Below are 21,807 nucleotides of genomic sequence, written 5' to 3'. Positions count from 1 at the left end.
CGAGGTAGAAGTGGCAACGGTGGAAATATATAAACTAGGTTGAACCCCCAAGGCACCGCTAAGGCATCTATCAGCTCTGCCTGGGGATCCCTGGATTGTGACCCGTATCTGGGTAGCTTGCTTAGCCAGAACTAAGCGTTCAATCTCCAAGCAGTCGGCTTCAGAGAAACGAGATTTGGATGGAGAAAAGAACCCTGAGTTAGAAGGTCAATCCTCAGAGGTAAACTCCAAGGTGGAAGAGATAACATCTTAACTAGTTCCACAAAACAGATCCTGTGAGGCCATGCAGGAGCTATTAGAATTACAGACGCTCTATCCTGTTTGATACGAGCAATGACTTGTGGAAGGAGAGCAAACGGAGGAAACAGGTATGCTAGACCGAAGTCCCAAGGAACAGCCAGAGCATCTATTAGGGCGGCCTGAGGATCTCTTGACCTTGAACCGTACCTTGGAAGCTTGGCGTTCTGACGAGACTCCATCAGATCCACTTGAGGAATAACCTGGAGAACACCTCCGGATGGAGAGCCCACTCCCCGGGATAAAAGGTCTGTCTGCTCAGGAAATCCGCCTCCCAGTTGTTCACTCCTGGAATGTGGATGGCAGATAGAAGACAATTGTGAGCTTCTGCCCACTGCAGAATGCAAGTAAACTCCTTCATGGCCAAGGAACTCCGAGTTGCTCCCTGGTGGTTGATGTAAGCCATTGAGGTGATGTTGTCTGACTGGAACCTGATAAACAGGGCTAAGGACAACTGAGGCCAGGTCATCAGAGTGTTGAAGATCGCTCTCAACTCAAAGATGTTTATTGAAAGAGAAGACTCCTCCCGAGTCCATAAACCCTAAGACTTTAACAAATCCCAGACTGCTCCCCAGCCTAGCAGGCTGGCATTCGTGGTCACGATCACCCAGGAAGGTCCCTGGAAGCATGTGCCCTGAGACAGATGATCCTGAGAAGTACACCACAAGAGAGAGTCTATTGTCAACTGGTCTAGATCTATCCTCTGAGATAGTTCTGAAGGGTCTCCGTTCCATTGTCTGAGCATGCATAATTGCAGAGCTCTCAAATGGAATCGAGCAAAGGGAATGATGTCCATGGAAGGAACCATCAGACCAATTACCTCCATACATTGAACCACTGATGGCCGAACTGTAGACTGTAGAGAGAGACAAGTAGTGAGAAGCTTGGATCTTCTGACCTCCGTCAGAAAAATTTTCATAGATAGGGAATCGATGATGGTCCTTGAGAAAACCACCCTTATAGCTGGAACAAGGGAACTTATCTCCAGATTGATTTTCAGCCGTGGGAACGTAGAAAAGACAACAAGATCTCTGTATGAGAGTTTGCTTGTTGAAAAGATGGCGCCTGAACCAATATGTCGTCCAGATAAAATGCTATCACAATTCCCTGAGACCTGACAACTGCCAGAAGAGCCCCCAGAACCTTTGAGAAGATTCTGGGAGCTGTGGCAAGGCCAAATGGAAGAGCCACAAACTGAAAGTGCTTGTCTAGAAAAGCGAATCTCAGGAATTGGTGATGATCCATGTGGACGGGAACATGAAGATACGCGTCCTTTAGGTCTATGGTCCTCATGAACTGACCCTTTTGGACCAAAGGAAGAATGGAACAAATAGTTTCCATTTTGAAGGAAGGTACCCTGAGAAACTTGTTAAAACACTTTAGGTCTAAAATGGGTCAAAAAGTTTCCTCTTTTTTTGGAACCACAAACAGATTTGAATAAGATCCTAGACCCTGTTCTCTTACTGGAACTGGAACAATCACTCCCAGGGAGGAAAGGTCCTGAACGCACTTTAAGAATGACTTTCTTTTTACCTGATCCGCAGATAACCTTGAGAGGAGAAATCTGTCCCTGGGAAGACGATATTTTAATTCTATTTTGTACTCCAGAGATACTATGTCCATAGCCCAAGGAACGTCTGCCCCCATTTGATCCAATCCCGGATGGGGGCAGACCCTTCATGCTGAATTAGTCTCAGCAGAGGGCTTCTTTGATTGCTTTCCCTTATTCCAAGACTGATTGGGTTTCCAAGAAGACTTGAACTGTTCCTGCTTTGAGGAAGGAGAGGAAGACTTGACCATTGAAGTTATGAAAGCAACCTTTAGGTCCATTCTTCTTGTCTTCTGGTAGAAAGGACCCCTTTCCACCCATAATTTCAGAAATTATCTCCCCCAGACAAGGACCAAACAGGGTCTTACCCTTGTAAGGTAGCGACAGAAGCTTAGACTTGGAGGTAACGTTAGCTGACCATGATTTTAGCCACAGAGCCCTGTGGGCAAGGACAGTGAAGCCCAACATCTTGGCTCCAAGTCTAATGACTTGCATGTTAGCATCAGAGATAAAGGAAATGGCTAGTTTGAGAGCCTTAATCCAATCCTTGATCTCCTCTAACGTCCTCTAAAACCAGTTCTAACAAGGCATCGCACCAATAAGATGCTGTAGTTGCTACTGTGGCAATACAAACTGCAGGTTGCCATTGAAGCCCCTGATGAACATACATTTTCTTTAGATAAGCCTCCAGCTTTTTGTCCTTAAAAGAACAGCTATCCTCAATAGGAATCGTGGTTCTCTTAGTCAGAGTAGAGATAGCCCCCTCTACCTTAGACACTGTGTGCAATGAGTCTCGAATGGAGTCAGCAACAGGAAACATCTTTTTAAAAACGGGAGACAGGGAGAAAGGTATCCCAGGTTTATCCTATTCCTGTGCAATGATCTCTGACACACGATCTGGAACAGGAAATACTTCCACAGCGGAAGGAACATCATAGTATTTATTAAGTTTACTAGATTTCTTAGGTTTGACAGGGACAGAAGCATTGGAGTCGTCCAAAGTAGCTAAAACCTCCTTTAGCAGTACATGGAGGTGTTCAAGCTTAAATCTGAAGTTTACCTCTTCAGAATCAAAGGAATTATATTGTCAGAACCTGAGATTTTACCCTCAGAGGCTACCGAGGTATCCTCCTCATCAGACTTATGAGGAAGGTCCACCTTCACAGCAGCAGATGGAACAGACACCTTACCATCTGAAAAATGTTTAGATTTCCTCTAAAGGCACTTACCTGCACTCCAGCTGTCCGGCAGAAAGATAGCTCACAAGGCGTGAAAGGACACATACTCCTTACAGAGACCTGTAGAAAAAGAAAGAACAGAGTAACCAACTCTGGCTTTCAACAGCAAGGGCAGCAAATATGTTAGAAACCTGAGCAAGGACCACCTCACTACTTTCTAACTGCTTAAAAGCCACCACTACTCTTACTCAAGAGATTGACGTGGACACAGCTAAACCCAAATCCTTGCGTGCAGGGAAAAGTATCCAAAAAAGAAATCAATATCTTCAGAAACCAAACTTCACCTCCTCCATTGACAGAGGCAAAGAGAATGACTGGGGGTTATGGGTAAGGGAAGTGAAACTTAACAGCTTTACTGTGGCGCTCATTGCCTCCTCCTGCTGGCCAGGAGTGAATATCCCACTAGTAATTGGAATGACATTGTGGACTCTCCATGTCTTAGGAAACACTAAAACTCATGTTTCAATACAATAGGCTCAAACATGTGATGAGGGCTTTATCAAAGGGGCAAGAAAAGTCTCAGCAATGAAAGCACTAAAGGCGGGTACTAACCTGAGTCTCTGCACCGCCCTCCTCTTCAGATTTTGCTTCAGTATATTCGGCTATTTGGACACTTCCTTCCTTTACTTCCTCCTCCTCCTTCAGCTCGTTTACTTCTGCTGGAGCATCTGTATTATTTTTTTCATCTGGTATGCTTTTTTCAGCATTCTCTTTTGAGTCAGTTTGGCTTAGGGATCTTTGTTTCTTCAGCCATGGTGGTAAAAAACGGGAGATTCCTTTGCTTTCTGATCCATCTCTCTCTTTTTTCTGTTTTCCTGGACTTTTCTCACCAACATTAGTTGAGCAAGGCAATTCGCTTTCATCTCCGCCTGATTTTTCTTCAGGATTTTTATTCTCTGAGCTATCGGTCACTTCTGTATTTCCTTCTGTACATTCTTCTTTTTCATCAGGGGTCACCAGTTCATCACCCTGACCCTTTATCTGTGTGGACTGATTTATTTCAATATCAGAGGCTGCTTCAGATGTCATGGTCACAAATTAACCTAAAAGAATATATATAAAAAAAAATGCTTACCAATTGCAATAATACATATATTTTAACCAATGAAATTAAGAAAATACACTTGAAAGTGATGCAGTATAGCTGTAAAAAGCCGACTAGAAAATATCACATGAACATCTCTATGTAAAAAAGAAAGATATTTTACCTCAAAAGTTCCTCAGTAGCCACATCCCATTGTAAAGGATTTCTAAGCAGCATATTAGTATGTCTATCCCGGGACAGCCGAAGGGATGAGCCTCGTGCACTCATGTTATTTCCCTATTCAGTGTAAGGAAGTTTACAATGAAATCTCATGAGAGTTAAGTCAATCTCATGAGATCACAGTAAAAGAGTTCATGACCTCAGCACTGCTGATGCTGATTGGCTGCTGTTCATTTCTTCATTTTTTTTTTTACCTGCAGCTGGGAGCAGCTGAGTATAAGTTTTTACACAGAACTTACTCTGCTAAGCTGAGGAGATTGTAAGGTAAAATATCTTCCTTTTTTACATAGAGATGTTCAGGTGATATTTTCCTGTCAGCTTTTTACAGTTACACTGCATCAGTTTCAAGTGATTTAGTATATGAGTATTATGTCCATTTAAACTCAAAGGTACAGTAAAGTCAAAATTCAACTTCAATGGATTAGATGAATACAACATTTTAAACAACTCTAATTTACTTCAATTAGCAATTTTACCTTGTTCTCTTAGTTAAAATGTTGTGCTCTATCCAATCCTTTTAAGTTTAACTTTGAATTTACTGTCCCTTTAAAACAGAGTAAGCTGTGCATAACCATAGAGAAAGTGAAAACACATAAATAAAAGTTTTCCAGTACTGTAGTATGGACTTGTCATTATTATTCTTTATTTATAAAGCGCCAACAGATTGCGCAGCGCTGATATATATATATATATATATAGAGATAGATAGATATATATATATATATATATATATATATATATAAAAGACAGCACTCACTGGGCTTGAAGAAAGGTGCAGCAAGTGCCTTTTAATCAGTGTATAATGAATAAAACTTGCTACACCTTTTTTTCAAGCCCAGTGAGTGCTGTCTTTTATGTACTTATACTTATCCTATTGAGCCCCCTGGCATTGGAACTTAGTTTGTGAGAGTGTACCTACTCCTATTTATATATATATATATATATATATATATATATATAAATATATATAAATATATATATATATATATATATATATATATATATACATATATACACATACACACAATGTATATTTATTTACACACACACACTGAACTAAACTACTTAGATTTATGTGTGCATAGATATGCAATGTTGTAAGTGTTGTAACTGTTCCTTTTAAATAACATTACATTGTTAAAGAGCAAGACATAAACCGTATTTTTTGCTCCGTAAGACGCACCTGACCATAAGACGCACCTAGTTTTTAGAGGAGGAAAACAAAAAAACAAAATTCTGACTCAAATGGTGTAGTAAATTGTTTAATAAACAACTGCTTGTTGTTCTTCCCTCTCCCCCTTGAGACTAAAGTTACAGCCTTACAGTAATGATAACTAACGGACCACGCTGCACTCAGGAACTTCCTAAACACCTTGAGTCCAGCGTGGTCCGTTAGTTATCATTACTGTAAGGCTGTAACTTTAGTCTCAAGGGGGAGAGGGAAGAACAACAAGCAGTGAGTCGGCAGATGCAGCCTAAGTGACAGCAGCCAGGCAGCAGATAGGAAATTGCCAATAAAAAAAAAATGCTTTCAGTTGAAAGTTATATTGAAGATATGTCAAGTTATATAGGCGATTTAGAATACTCCCCCATATGGAGGAGTTAGATTAAACCTTTTGATGAGCATTTTCACCATTTCAACACCATGAGAAGAATCCTTGTTCTATGGAATAATCTGTATAAGGTCTGAGTTTGTATTTGTTCTTCTGTATCATGGTCAAACTGTCTGAATATTGTATGTTGCAACTTGACACAATAAAGTTTCTTATTGGAAAAAAAAAAAAAATGCATTTGAGGATGTGCCGTGTAGCGTTGCATGCATACACTGACACTGGGCCACTACCGGAAACAAACTAATTAAACAGTATACAGCATAGGGCAGTCATATTCGTTATATCATCAAAGCCCATAAATAAAAAATACATAATAAGCCTTTACCATCTTTTAGCACTCAAACACTGGGGCAGGGCACCACAGCAACAAACTAAACACTGACTGAAGCACTGTCCGAAGTCTCAGAGTCAGTGGGTGGGGCCAAAGGTAACCGGCGGTCCACACATTCGCTCCATAAGACGCACAGACATTTCAACTTACTTTAGAGGGGGGAGGAGTGCATCTTATGGAGTGAAAAATACAGTGTGTATATATATATATATATATACATACATATATATATATATATATATATATACACATATACATATATATATATATATATATATATATATATATATATATATATACATACATACACACACATATACAAATATTTATCCGCACCTCTCAAAATGAAGAAGATCCCAAAATAGTAAAAAATAAAAAGTAATACCGGTATTTATTGTAGACAATTAAAAAAAAAAAAAAAACATAAAAACAGTGGGGGAAAAAATCCATGGTCTGGTGGAAAAGAGTGCCAAACATGTTTCAGGCCTTCCCCTAGCCCTTGTACACTGGCATACACACAGACTCCAACCTGACTGCTATTTAAAGCCAAGTGTCTCTAATTAGACACCTCAGTTAATTAAATTTTAAAGAGACATTTTTATATATTTAATGGCTAGTATAGAAAAATGAAATTTATGCTTGCCTGATAAATTTGTTTCTTTCTTGACACAGTGAGTCCACGGATCATCATAATTACTATTGGGAATATCACTCCTGACCAGCAGGAGGAGGCAAAGAGCACCACAGCAAAGCTGTTAAATACAACTCCCCTTACCCACAACCCCCAGTCATTCGACCAAAGGGAAAGGAGAAAGGAAGTAATATAAGGTGCAGAGGTGCCTGAGGTTTATGTAAGTATAAACTGTCTGAAAATACAGGGTGGGCCGTGGACTCACTGTGTCAAGAAAGAAACAAATTTATCAGGTAAGCATAAATTTAATTTTCTTTCTAAGACACAGTGAGTCCACGGATCATCATAGTTATTATTGGAATCAATATACAAGCTAGAGGACACGGATGAAAAGGGAGGGACAAGACCGCCTAAACAGAAGGCACCACTGCTTGAAGAACCTTTCTCCCAAAGACAGCCCCAGCTGAAGCAAAAGTATCAAATTTGTAAAATTTAGAATAAGTGTGTAAAGATGACCAAGTGGCAGCCTTGCAAATCTGATCTACAGAAGCACCATTTTTGAAAGTCAAGGTAGAAGAAACAGCCCTCATGGAGTGAGCCGTGATTTTCTCATGAGGCTGCTGACCATCAGTCTCATATGCCAAGCGAATAATACTCCTCAACCAACAAGAAAGCGAAGTAGCCGTAGCTTTATGACCCTTACGCTTCTCAGAAAAGATAACAAATAAAGAAGAAGACTGACGAAAATCATTTGTCACCTGTAAATAATATTTCAAAGTACGAACTACATCAAGGTTGTGCAACAAACATTTCTTATGAGAAGAAGGATTAGGACAACAATTTCTTGATTAATATTCTTATCTGAGACAACCTTAGGAAAACCTAAAGCAGTACGTAATACAACCTTATCCGAATGAAAAATAAGAAAAGAATCTTCACACTGCAACGCTGAGAGCTCCGAAACTCTTCGAGCCGAAGAAATAGCAACCAAAAACAAAACCTTCCAGGTTAACAACTTAATATCCAAAGAATGCATAAGCTCAAACGGAGCCTGTTGAAGAACTCTCAAACCTAAAGGAGACAAAAACTTAACCATAGGCCAGGATTCTAACCAAAGCCTGACAAAAAGACTGAACGTCTGGTACATCCGCCAGACGTTTATGTAACAAAATAGATAAAGCAGAAATTTGACCCTTCAGGGTACTAGCAGATAAACCCTTCTCCAGACCCTCTTGGAGAAAAGCCAAAATCCTAGGAATCGTGACTCTACTCCAAGAGTAGCCCTTAGATTCACACCAATACAGATATTTACACCATATCTTGTAATAAATCTTTCTAGTCACAGGCTTACGTGCCTGAATCATATTTTAAATAACTGACTCAGAAAAACCAAGAAACAAACGTTAAACAATTCACACAGAAAAAATACAATAGAATATAAAAGTTGACCCCTGCAGCACCTATGCACCTCAACAAGCCTTGCTGAGGTGCTTACCTGACCTCCCATGGACTAGAGTAATAACCTAACGTAGCAGAGATGATCCGGACTCTCCCACTGCTACCACCCACTCTCCAGACTGACCGCACATGCACCCCAAACAGCACCCCATCCTGGCAGACTCGCAACCATAGACACAATCACCCAGGATGGTCCCAAGACCGACGTCGACAGATCTGAATGATCGCCCGTTCCACTGCTTCAGCATGCGCAGTTGTAACAGTCTGAGGTGAAACCTGGCAAAGGGAATGATGTCCATGCTGGACACCATGAGACCAATAACCTCCATACACTGAGCCACAGATGGCCTGAAGTGCAAGACATGTTGAAGCTAGCTTGCAACGTCTCTGGTCCATTAGAAATATTCTCATATCTTATATAGTCTATTATAGTACCCAGGAATTCTACCCTGGTACTTTATATTAGAGAACTCTCCCTAGAGTTATCTTCCATCCATGGGATCAAAGAAAACAGGAGAGATTCTGAATGGTCCACTCTTCGAAAAAACATAATTTATGTAAGAACTTACCTGATAAATTCATTTCTTTCATATTAGCAAGAGTCCATGAGCTAGTGACGTATGGGATATACATTCCTACCAGGAGGGGCAAAGTTTCCCAAACCTTAAAATGCCTATAAATACACCCCTCACCACACCCACAATTCAGTTTAACGAATAGCCAAGAAGTGGGGTGATAAGAAAAAAGTGCAAAAGCATATAAAATAAGGAATTGGAATAATTGTGCTTTATACAAAAAAATCATAACCACCACAAAAAAGGGCGGGCCTCATGGACTCTTGCTAATATGAAAGAAATGAATTTATCAGGTAAGTTCTTACATAAATTATGTTTTCTTTCATGTAATTAGCAAGAGTCCATGAGCTAGTGACGTATGGGATAATGACTACCCAAGATGTGGATCTTTCCACGCAAGAGTCACTAGAGAGGGAGGGATAAAATAAAGACAGCCAATTCCTGCTGAAAATAATCCACACCCAAAATAAAGTTTAATGAAAAACATAAACAGAAGATTCAAACTGAAACCGCTGCCTGAAGTACTTTTCTACCAAAAACTGCTTCAGAAGAAGAAAATACATCAAAATGGTAGAATTTAGTAAAAGTATGCAAAGAGGACCAAGTTGCTGCTTTGCAAATCTGATCAACCGAAGCTTCATTCCTAAACGCCCAGGAAGTAGAAACTGACCTAGTAGAAAAGCTGTAATCCTTTGAGGCGGAGTTTGACCTGACTCGACATAGGCATGATGAATTAAAGATTTCAACCAAGATGCCAAAGAAATGGCAGAAGCTTTCTGGCCTTTTCTAGAACCGGAAAAGATAACAAATAGACTAGAAGTCTTTCGGAAAGACTTAGTAGCTTCAACATAATATTTCAAAGCTCTAACAACATCCAAAGAATGCAACGATTTCTCCTTAGAATTCTTAGGATTAGGACATAATGAAGGAACCACAATTTCTCTACTAATGTTGTTGGAATTCACAACTTTAGGTAAAAATTCAAAAGAAGTTCGCAACACCGCCTTATCCTGATGAAAAATCAGAAAAGGAGACTCACAAGAAAGAGCAGATAATTCAGAGACTCTTCTGGCAGAAGAGATCGCCAAAAGGAACAAAACTTTCCAAGAAAGTAATTTAATGTCCAATGAATGCATAGGTTCAAACGGAGGAGCTTGAAGAGCCCCCAGAACCAAATTCAAACTCCAAGGAGGAGAAATTGACTTAATGACAGGTTTTATACTAACCAAAGCTTGTACAAAACAATGAATATCAGGAAGATTAGCAATCTTTCTGTGAAAAAGAACAGAAAGAGCAGAGATTTGTCCTTTCAAAGAACTTGCGGATAAACCTTTATCTAAACCATCCTGAAGAAACTGTAAAATTCTCGGAATTCTAAAAGAATGCCAAGAAAAATGATGAGAAAAACACCAAGAAATATAAGTCTTCCAGACTCTATAATATATCTCTCTGGATACAGATTTACGAGCCTGTAACATAGTAGTAATCTCAGAGTCAGAGAAACCTCTTTGACCAAGAATCAAGCGTTCAATCTCCATACCTTTAAATTTAAGGATTTTAGATCCTGATGGAAAAAAGGACCTTGCGACAGAAGGTCTGGTCTTAGCGGAAGAGTCCACGGATGGCAAGAGGCCATCCGGACAAGATCCGCATACCAAAACCTGTGAGGCCATGCCGGAGCTATCAGCAGAACAAACGAGCATTCCTTCAGAATCTTGGAGATTACTCTTGGAAGAAGAACTAGAGGCGGAAAGATATAGGCAGGATGATACTTCCAAGGAAGTGATAATGCATCCACTGCTTCCGCCTGAGGATCCCGGGATCTGGACAGATACCTGGGAAGTTTCTTGTTTAGATGAGACGCCATCAGATCTATTTCTGGAAGCTCCCACATTTGAACAATCTGAAGAAATACCTCTGGGTGAAGAGACCATTCGCCCGGATGCAACGTTTGGCGACTGAGATAACCCTCTTCCCAATTGTCTATACCTGGGATATGAACCGCAAAGATTAGACAGGAGCTGGATTCCGCCCAAACCAGAATTCAAGATACTTCTTTCATAGCCAGAGGACTGTGAGTCCCTCCCTGATGATTGATGTATGCCACAGTTGTGACATTGTCTGTCTGAAAACAAATGAACGATTCTCTCTTCAGAAGAGGCCAAGACTGAAGAGCTCTGAAAATTGCACGGAGTTCCAAAATATTGATCGGTAATCTCACCTCCTGAGATTCCCAAACTCCTTGTGCCGTCAGAGATCCCCACACAGCTCCCCAACCTGTGAGACTTGCATCTGTTGAAATTACAGTCCAGGTCGGAAGCACAAAAGAAGCCCCCTGAATTAAACGATGGTGATCTGTCCACCACGTTAGAGAGTGTCGTACAATCGGTTTTAAAGATATTAATTGAGATATCTTTGTGTAATCCCTGCACCATTGATTCAGCATACAGAGCTGAAGAGGTCGCATGTGAAAACGAGCAAAGGGGATCGCGTCCGATGCAGCAGTCATAAGACCTAGAATTTCCATGCATAAGGCTACCGAAGGGAATGATTGTGACTGAAGGTTTCGACAAGCTGAAATCAATTTTAGACGTCTCTTGTCTGTCAAAGACAGAGTCATGGACACTGAATCTATCTGGAAACCCAGAAAGGTTACCCTTGTCTGAGGAATCAATGAACTTTTTAGTGAATTGATCCTCCAACCATGATCTTGAAGAAACAACACAAGTCGATTCGTATGAGATTCTGCTAAATGTAAATACTGAGCAAGTACCAAGATATCGTCCAAATAAGGAAATACCACAATACCCTGTTCTCTGATTACAGACAGAAGGGCACCAAGAACCTTTGTAAAAATTCTTGGAGCTGTAGCTAGGCCAAACGGCAGAGCCACAAACTGGTAATGCTTGTCCAGAAAAGAGAATCTCAGGAACTGATAATGATCTGGATGAATCGGAATATGCAGATATGCATCCTGTAAATCTATTGTGGACATATAATGCCCTTGCTGAACAAAAGGCAAGATAGTCCTTACAGTTACCATTTTGAACGTTGGTATCCTTACATAACGATTCAATATTTTTAGATCCAGAACTGGTCTGAAGGAATTCTCCTTCTTTGGTACAATGAAGAGATTTGAATAAAACCCCATCCCCTGTTCCAGAACTGGAACTGGCATAATTACTCCAGCCAACTCTAGATCTGAAACACAATACAGAAATGCTTGAGCTTTCACTGGATTTACTGGGACACGGGAAAGAAAAAATCTCTTTGCAGGAGGTCTCATCTTGAAACCAATTCTGTACCCTTCTGAAACAATGTTCTGAATCCAAAGATTGTGAACAGAATTGATCCAAATTTCTTTGAAAAAACGTAACCTGCCCCCTACCAGCTGAGCTGGAATGAGGGCCACACCTTCATGTGGACTTAGAAGCTGGCTTTGCTTTTCTAGAAGGCTTGGATTTATTCCAGACTGGAGATGGTTTCCAAACTGAAACTGCTCCTGAGGATGAAGGATCAGGCTTTTGTTCTTTGTTGAAACAAAAGGAACGAAAACGATTATTAGCCCTGTTTTTACCCTTAGATTTTTTATCCTGTGGTAAAAAAGTTCCTTTCCCACCAGTAAAAGTTGAGATAATAGAATCCAACTGAGAACCAAATAATTTGTTACCCTGGAAAGAAATGGAAAGTAGAGTTGATTTAGAAGCCATATCAGCATTCCAAGTTTTAAGCCATAAAGCTCTTCTAGCTAAAATAGCTAGAGACATAAACCTGACATCAACTCTGATAATATCAAAAATGGCATCACAGATAAAATTATTAGCATGTTGAAGAAGAATAATAATATTATGAGAATCATGATCTGTTACTTGTTGCGCTAAAGTTTCCAACCAAAAAGTTGAAGCTGCAGCAACATCAGCCAATGATATAGCAGGTCTAAGAAGATTACCTGAACACAGATAAGCTTTTCTTAGAAAGGATTCAATTTTCCTATCTAAAGGATCCTTAAACGAAGTACCATCTGACGTAGGAATAGTAGTACGTTTAGCAAGGGTAGAAATAGCCCCATCAACTCTAGGGATTTTGTCCCAAAATTCTAATCTGTCAGACGGCACAGGATATAATTGCTTAAAACGTTTAGAAGGAGTAAATGAATTACCCAATTTATCCCATTCTCTGGAAATTACTTCAGAAATAGCACTAGGAACAGGAAAAACTTCTGGAATAACCACAGGAGATTTAAAGACCTTATCTAAACGTTTAGAATTAGTATCAAGAGGACCAGAATCCTCAATTTCTAAAGCAATTATTACTTCTTTAAGTAAAGAACGAATAAATTCCATTTTAAATAAATATGAAGATTTATCAGCATCAATCTCTGAAACAGAATCCTCTGAACCAGAAGAGTCATCAGAATCAGAATGATGATGTTCATTTAAAAATTCATCTGTATAAAGAGAAGTTTTAAAAGATTTTTTACGTTTACTAGAAGGAGGAATAACAGACATAGCCTTCTTGATGGATTCAGAAACAAAATCTCTTATGTTATCAGGAACATTCTGAACATTAGATGTTGATGGAACTGCAACAGGTAATGGTACATTACTAAAGGAAATATTATCTGCATTAACAAGTTTGTCATGACAATTAATACAAACAACAGCTGGAGGAATAGCTACCAAAAGTTTACAGCAGATACACTTAGCTTTGGTAGTTCCAGCACCAGACAGCGATTTTCCAGAAGTATCTTCTGACTCAGATGCAACGTGAGACATCTTGCAATATGTAAGAGAAAAAACAACATATAAAGCAAAATTGATCAAATTCCTTAAATGACAGTTTCAGGAATGGGAAAAAATGCCAATGAACAAGCTTCTAGCAACCAGAAGCAAAGAAAAATGAGACTTAAATAATGTGGAGACAAAAGCGACGCCCATATTTTTTAGCGCCAAATAAGACGCCCACATTATTTGGCGCCTAAATGCTTTTTGGCGCCAAAAATTATGCCACATCCGGAACGCCGACATCTTTGGCGCAAAAGAACGTCAAAAATGACGCAACTTCCGGCGACACGTATGACGCCGGAAACAGAAAAGATTTTTTTGCGCCAAAAAAGTCTGCGCCAAGAATGACGCAATAAAATGAAGCATTTTCAGCCCCCGCGAGCCTAACAGCCCACAGGGAAAAAAAGTCAAATTTTTTAAGGTAAGAAAAATAATTGATTCAAGTGCATTATCCCAAATATGAAACTGACTGTCTGAAAATAAGGAATGTTGAACATCCTGAGTCAAGGCAAATAAATGTTTGAATACATATATTTAGAACTTTATAAACAAAGTGCCCAACCATAGCTTAGAGTGTCACAGAAAATAAGACTTACTTACCCCAGGACACTCATCTACATGTTTGTAGAAAGCCAAACCAGTACTGAAACGAGAATCAGCAGATGTAATGGTATATAAATAAGAGTATATCGTCGATCTGAAAAGTGAGGTAAGAGATGAATCTCTACGACCGATAACAGAGAACCTATGAAATAGACCCCGTAGAAGGAGATCACTGCATTCAAAATAGGCAATACTCTCCTCACATCCCTCTGACATTCACTGCACGCTGAGAGGAAAACCGGGCTCCAACCTGCTGCGGAGCGCATATCAACATAGAATCTAGCACAAACTTACTTCACCACCTCCATAGGAGGCAAAGTTTGTAAAACTGAATTGTGGGTGTGGTGAGGGGTGTATTTATAGGCATTTTGAGGTTTGGGAAACTTTGCCCCTCCTGGTAGGAATGTATATCCCATACGTCACTAGCTCATGGACTCTTGCTAATTACATGAAAGAAATTTATTTTAGCCGTAGCTAGACCAAACGGAAGTGCAATAAACTGGAAGTGCTGGTCCAGGAACGCAAACCCTAGGAACTGGAAGTGGTCCTTGAGGATTGGTACGTGAAGGGAGCATCCTTCAGATCTATCGTGGTCATGAACTGCCCTTCTAAAAAAAAAGGTGAAGAATGGACCCTTTTGTCTCTATCTTGAACGAGGGGACATATAAAAACTTGTTTAACCCCTTAATGACAACTGATGTGCCAGGTACGTCATGCAAAAACAAACAGTTAATGACAACAGACATACCTGGTACGTCAGTTGTCTAACAGAGTGCTGGAAGCGACCACAATAACTTCTAGCAGCTCTCCGGGTATTGCAAGTGATGCCTCGATATGAAGGCATCCTGCAATACCTATTTACAAGACTCTGATGCAGAGAGAGCCACTCTGTGGCCCTCTCTGCACCGATACTTCTGGAAAATCGCTGTCTGGTGCTGGAACTACCAAAGCTAAGTGTATCTGCTATTTAAAAAAAAAAACTTCTTTTATTTTAGTACTGGCAGACTTTCTGCCAGTACTTAAGATGGCGGGGACAATTGTGGGGTGGGGGAAGAGAGCTGTTTGGGAGGGATCAGGGGGTGGGATGTGTCAGGTGGGAGGCTGATCTCTACACTAAAGCTAAAATTAACCCTGCAAGCTCCCTACAAGCTACCTGATTAACCCCTTCACTGCTGGGCATAATTCACGTAAGGTGCGCAGCAGCATTTAGCGGCCTTCTAATTACCAAAAAGCAACACCAAAGCCATATAAGTCTGCTATTTCTGAACAAAGGGGATCCCAGAGAAGCTTTTACAACAATTTGTGCCATAATAGCACAAGTTGTTTGTAAATAATTTCAGTGAGAAACCTAAAATTGTGAAACATTTTACGGTTTTTTTTTTTAATTTATTTGCTCGCATTTGGCGGTGAAATGGTGGCATGAAATATACCAAAATGGGCCTAGATCAATACTTGGGGTTGTCTACTACACTACACTAAAGCTAAAATTAACCCTACAAGCTCCCTAATTAACCCCTTCCCTGCTGGGCATAAAACACGTGTGGTGCGCAGCAGCATTTAGCGGCCTTCTAATTACCAAAAAGCAACCCCAAAGCCATATAAGTCTGCTATTTCTGAACAAAGGAGATCCCAGAGAAGCATTTACAACCATTTGTGTCATAATTGCAGAAGCTGTTTGTAAATAATTTCAGTGGGAAACCTAAAGTTTGTGACAAAATTTGTGAAAAAGTGAACTTTTTTTATTTGATCTCATTTTGCAGTGAAATGGTGGCATGAAATATACCAAAATGGGCCTAGATCAATACTTTGGGTTGTCTTCTAAAAATAAAATATATACATGTCAAGGGATATTCAGGTATTCCTGACAGATATCAGGGTTCCAATGTAACTAGCGCTAATTTTGAAAAAGTGTGGTTTGGAAATAGCAAAGTGCTACTTGCATTTATTGCCCTATAATTTGCAAAAAAAGCAAAGAACATGTAAACATTGGGTATTTCTAAACTCAGGACAAAATTTAGAAACTATTTAGCATGGGTGTTTTTTGGCGATTGTAGATGTGTCAAAGGGGGTCAAAGTTAGAAAAAGTGTATTTTTTTCCATTTTTTCCTCATATTTCATATTTTTTTTTATAGTAAATTATAAGATATTATGAAAATAATGGTATCTTTAGAAAGTCCATTTAATGGCGAGAAAAACGGTATATAATATGTGTGGGTAAAGTAAATGAGTAAGAGGAAAATTACAGCTAAACACAAACACAGCAGAAATGTAAAAATAGCCTTTGTCCTTAAGGGTAAGAAAATTGAAAAATGGTCTGGTCATTAAGGGGTTAAGCACTTTCTGTCCGATTCGGGACCTAAAGTTCCCTCCTTCTCTGGGACCAGGAAAAGGTTTGAATAGTATCCCAAACCTGTCTCTGCGATAGGCACCGGACAATGACTCCTAAAAGGACAGATCCCATATGCACCCCAGAAAGGCTTCCCTCTTTTCTGGTCAGGAAAACAGGCTTGAGAGGAGGAATCTGCCTCAGGGAGGCTGAGACTTGAAACCTATCTTTTAACCCTAAACTATGACCTCCAGGACCCATGGATTCTGCACGTCCCTGAACCAAGCAACTGAAAAGAGCGACAGTTTGCCCCCTACACAATCCAGAAAAGGACCGGGGACTGCCCATTCATGCCGACTTAGACTTGGCGGGCTTCTTGCTCTGTTTGGATTTATTCTAGGACTGAGCAGCTTTCAAGAACGCTTAGTTTGTTCTGGCTTAGCAGAGGACTGCTGACAATGGGCTTTATCAGAATGAAAATTGTCCCTTAGACTAGTTCTTATTCTCTAACGGTAGGAGGGCACCCTTGCCCCCTGTGACCGTGGAGATAATTGAGTCCAGGCTTGGACCAAACAAAATATTTCCCTTAAAGGGGAGGGAAAGAAGTTTTTGAATAAGAAGTCATATCCGCAGATCATGACGTCAGCCAGAGCCCGACAGGCCTGAGCAGAAAAACATAATTTATGTAAGGACTTACCTGATATGGGATATACAATCCTACCAGGAGGGGCAAAGTTTCCCAAACCTCAAAATGCCTATAAATACACCCCTCACCACACCCACAATTCAGTTTAACGAATAGCCAAGAAGTGGGGTGATAAAGAAAGGAGTAAAAAGCATCAACAAAGGAATTTGGAAATAATTGTGCTTTATACAAAAAAATCATAACCACCATAAAAAAGGGTGGGCCTCATGGACTCTTACCAATATGAAAGAAATGAATTTATCCGGTAAGTTCTTACATAAATTATGTTTTTATTCATGTAATTGGCATGAGTCCATGAGCTAGTGACGTATGGGATAGCAATAGCCAAGAGAGGGAGGGACAAAATAAAAACAGAAAGTTTATTCTAAAAAAGTAAAAGAAAAACTTAAATCATAAGCAGAAGAATCAAACTGAAACAGCTGCCCGAAGAACTTTCATACCAAAAACTGCTTCCGAAGAAGCAAATACATCAAAATGGTAGAATTTAGTAAATGTATGCAAAGAAGATCAAGTTGCTGCTTTGCAAATTTGATCAACTGAAGCTTCATTCTTAAAAGCCCACGAAGTGGAGACTAATCTAGTAGAATGAGCTGTAATTCTCTGAGGCGGGGCTTGACCCGACTCCAAATAAGCTTGATGAATCAAAAGTTTTACTACGATGCCAAAGAAATGGCAGAAGCCTTCTGACCTTTCCTGGAACCAGAAAAGAAAACAAATAGACTAGAAGTCTTCCTGAAATCTTAAGTGGCTTCAACATAATATTTCAGAGCTCTCACCACATCCAAAGAATGTAAAGATCTCTTCAAAGAATTCTTAGGATTAGGACACAAAGAAGCAACAACAATTTCTCCATTAATGTTGTTAGAATTCACAACTTTAGGTAAGAATTTAAATGAAACTGCCTTATCCTGATGAAAAATCAGAAAACAGAATTTATGTTTACCTGATAAATTACTTTCTCCAACGGTGTGTCCGGTCCACGGCGTCATCCTTACTTGTGGGATATTCTCTTCCCCAACAGGAAATGGCAAAGAGCCCAGCAAAGCTGGTCACATGATCCCTCCTAGGCTCCGCCTACCCCAGTCATTCGACCGACGTTAAGGAGGAATATTTGCATAGGAGAAACCATATGATACCGTGGTGACTGTAGTTAAAGAAAATAAATTATCAGACCTGATTAAAAAACCAGGGCGGGCCGTGGACCGGACACACCGTTGGAGAAAGTAATTTATCAGGTAAACATAAATTCTGTTTTCTCCAACATAGGTGTGTCCGGTCCACGGCGTCATCCTTACTTGTGGGAACCAATACCAAAGCTTTAGGACACGGATGAAGGGAGGGAGCAAATCAGGTCACCTAAATGGAAGGCACCACGGCTTGCAAAACCTTTCTCCCAAAAATAGCCTCAGAAGAAGCAAAAGTATCAAACTTGTAAAATTTGGTAAAAGTGTGCAGTGAAGACCAAGTCGCTGCCCTACATATCTGATCAACAGAAGCCTCGTTCTTGAAGGCCCATGTGGAAGCCACAGCCCTAGTGGAATGAGCTGTGATTCTTTCAGGAGGCTGCCGTCCGGCAGTCACATAAGCCAATCTGATGATGCTTTTAATCCAAAAAGAGAGAGAGGTAGAAGTTGCTTTTTGACCTCTCCTTTTACCAGAATAAACAACAAACAAGGAAGATGTTTGTCTAAAATCCTTTGTAGCATCTAAATAGAATTTTAGAGCGCGAACAACATCCAAATTGTGCAACAAACGTTCCTTCTTCGAAACTGGTTTCGGACACAAAGAAGGTACGACTATCTCCTGGTTAATGTTTTTGTTAGAAACAACTTTTGGAAGAAAACCAGGTTTAGTACGTAAAACCACCTTATCTGCATGGAACACCAGATAAGGAGGAGAACACTGCAGAGCAGATAATTCTGAAACTCTTCTAGCAGAAGAAATTGCAACCAAAAACAAAACTTTCCAAGATAATAACTTAATATCAACGGAATGTAAGGGTTCAAACGGAACCCCCTGAAGAACTGAAAGAACTTAGTTGAGATATATTTTTTCCATATTTTGTGGTAAATTTTTCTAGTTACAAGCTTTCTGGCCTGAACAAGAGTATCAATAACAGAATCTGAGAACCCTCATTTTGATAAGATCAAGCGTTCAATCTCCAAGCAGTCAGCTGGAGTGAGATCAGATTCGGATGTTCGAACGGACCTTGAACAAGAAGGTCTCTTCTCAAAGGTAGCTTCCATGGTGGAGCCGATGACATATTCACCAGATCTGCATACCAAGTCCTGCGTGGCCACGCAGGAGCTATCAAGATCACCGACGCCCTCTCTTGATTGATCCTGGCTACCAGCCTGCGGATGAGAGGAAACGGCGGGAATACATAAGCTAGTTTGAAGGTCCAAGGAGCTACTAGTGCATCTACTAGAGTCGCCTTGGGATCCCTGGATCTGGACCCGTAGCAAGGAACCTTGAAGTTCTGACGAGAGGCCATCAGATCCATGTCTGGAATTCCCCACAGTTGAGTAATTTGGGCAAAGATTTCCGGATGGAGTTCCCACTCCCCCGGATGAAATGTCTGACGACTCAGAAAATCCGCTTCCCAATTTTCCACTCCTGGGATGTGGATTGCAGATAGGTGGCAGGAGTGAGTCTCCGCCCATTGAATGATTTTGGTCACTTCTTCCATCGCCAGGGAACTCCTTGTTCCCCCCTGATGGTTGATGTACGCAACAGTCGTCATGTTGTCTGATTGAAACCGTATGAACTTGGCCTTTGCTAGCTGAGGCCAAGCCTTGAGAGCATTGAATATCGCTCTCAGTTCCAGAATATTTATCGGTAGAAGAGATTCTTCCCGAGACCAAAGACCCTGAGCTTTCAGGGGTCCCCAGACCGCGCCCCAGCCCATCAGACTGGCGTCGGTCGTGACAATGACCCACTCTGGTCTGCGGAAGGTCATCCCTTGTGACAGGTTGTCCAGGGACAGCCACCAACGGAGTGAGTCTCTGGTCCTCTGATTTACTTGTATCTTCGGAGACAAGTCTGTATAGTCCCCATTCCACTGACTGAGCATGCACAGTTGTAATGGTCTTAGATGAATGCGCGCAAAAGGAACTATGTCCATTGCTGCTACCATCAAACCTATTACTTCCATGCACTGCGCTATGGAAGGAAGAGGAACGGAATGAAGTGTTTGACAAGAGTTTAGAAGTTTTGTTTTTCTGGCCTCTGTCAGAAAAATCCTCATTTCTAAGGAGTCTATTATTGTTCCCAAGAAGGGAACCCTTGTCGACGGAGATAGAGAACTCTTTTCCACGTTCACTTTCCATCCGTGAGATCTGAGAAAGGCCAGGACTATGTCCGTGTGAGCCTTTGCTTGAGGAAGGGACGACGCTTGAATCAGAATGTCGTCCAAGTAAGGAACTACTGCAATGCCCCTTGGTCTTAGTACCGCTAGAAGGGACCCTAGTACCTTTGTAAAAATCCTTGGAGCAGTGGCTAATCCGAAAGGAAGCGCCACGAACTGGTAATGCTTGTCCAGGAATGCGAACCTTAGGAACCGATGATGTTCCTTGTGGATAGGAATATGTAGATACGCATCCTTTAAATCCACCGTGGTCATGAATTGACCTTCCTGGATGGAAGGAAGAATTGTTCGAATGGTTTCCATTTTGAACGATGGAACCTTGAGAAACTTGTTTAAGATCTTGAGATCTAAGATTGGTCTGAACGTTCCCTCTTTTTTGGGAACTATGAACAGATTGGAGTAGAACCCCATCCCTTGTTCTCCTAATGGAACAGGATGAATCACTCCCATTTTTAACAGGTCTTCTACCCAATGTAAGAATGCCTGTCTCTTTATATGGTCTGAAGACAATTGAGACCTGTGGAACCTCCCCCTTGGGGGAAGCCCCTTGAATTCCAGAAGATAACCTTGGGAGACTATTTCTAGTGCCCAAGGATCCAGAACATCTCTTGCCCAAGCCTGAGCAAAGAGAGAGAGTCTGCCCCCCACCAGATCCGGTCCCGGATCGGGGGCCAACATTTCATGCTGTCTTGGTAGCAGTGGCAGGTTTCTTGGCCTGCTTTCCCTTGTTCCAGCCTTGCATTGGTCTCCAGGCTGGCTTGGCTTGAGAAGTATTACCCTCTTGCTTAGAGGACGTAGCACTTGGGGCTGGTCCGTTTCTACGAAAGGGACGAAAATTAGGTTTATTTTTGGCCTTGAAAGACCTATCCTGAGGAAGGGCGTGGCCCTTACCCCCAGTGATATCAGAGATAATCTCTTTCAAGTCAGGGCCAAACAGCGTTTTCCCCTTGAAAGGAATGTTAAGTAGTTTGTTCTTGGAAGACGCATCCGCTGACCAAGATTTCAACCAAAGCGCTCTGCGCGCCACAATAGCAAACCCAGAATTTTTCGCCGCTAACCTAGCCA

The 21,807-nt window shown here is 40.9% G+C and overlaps 1 protein-coding gene across 1 annotated transcript in view; it reads right to left on the bottom strand.

Moving 5' to 3' along the window:
- Positions 1-21,807, bottom strand: part of EPB41L2 (erythrocyte membrane protein band 4.1 like 2) — a 469,820-nt gene that overhangs the window by 406,217 nt on the left and 41,796 nt on the right. The window contains 1 exon segment of the mRNA XM_053710686.1: positions 3,637-4,127. Within this exon segment, the coding sequence (XP_053566661.1) occupies positions 3,637-4,113 (477 nt within the window). The 5' untranslated portion in view covers positions 4,114-4,127.

The sequence above is a fragment of the Bombina bombina genome, chromosome 4 (genome assembly GCF_027579735.1).
Source record: "Bombina bombina isolate aBomBom1 chromosome 4, aBomBom1.pri, whole genome shotgun sequence".
In the NCBI taxonomy this organism is placed as follows: domain Eukaryota; kingdom Metazoa; phylum Chordata; class Amphibia; order Anura; family Bombinatoridae; genus Bombina; species Bombina bombina.
The sequence above is the reverse complement of the archived record's forward strand: the minus strand, read 5'-3'. Positions and strand labels throughout refer to the sequence as shown.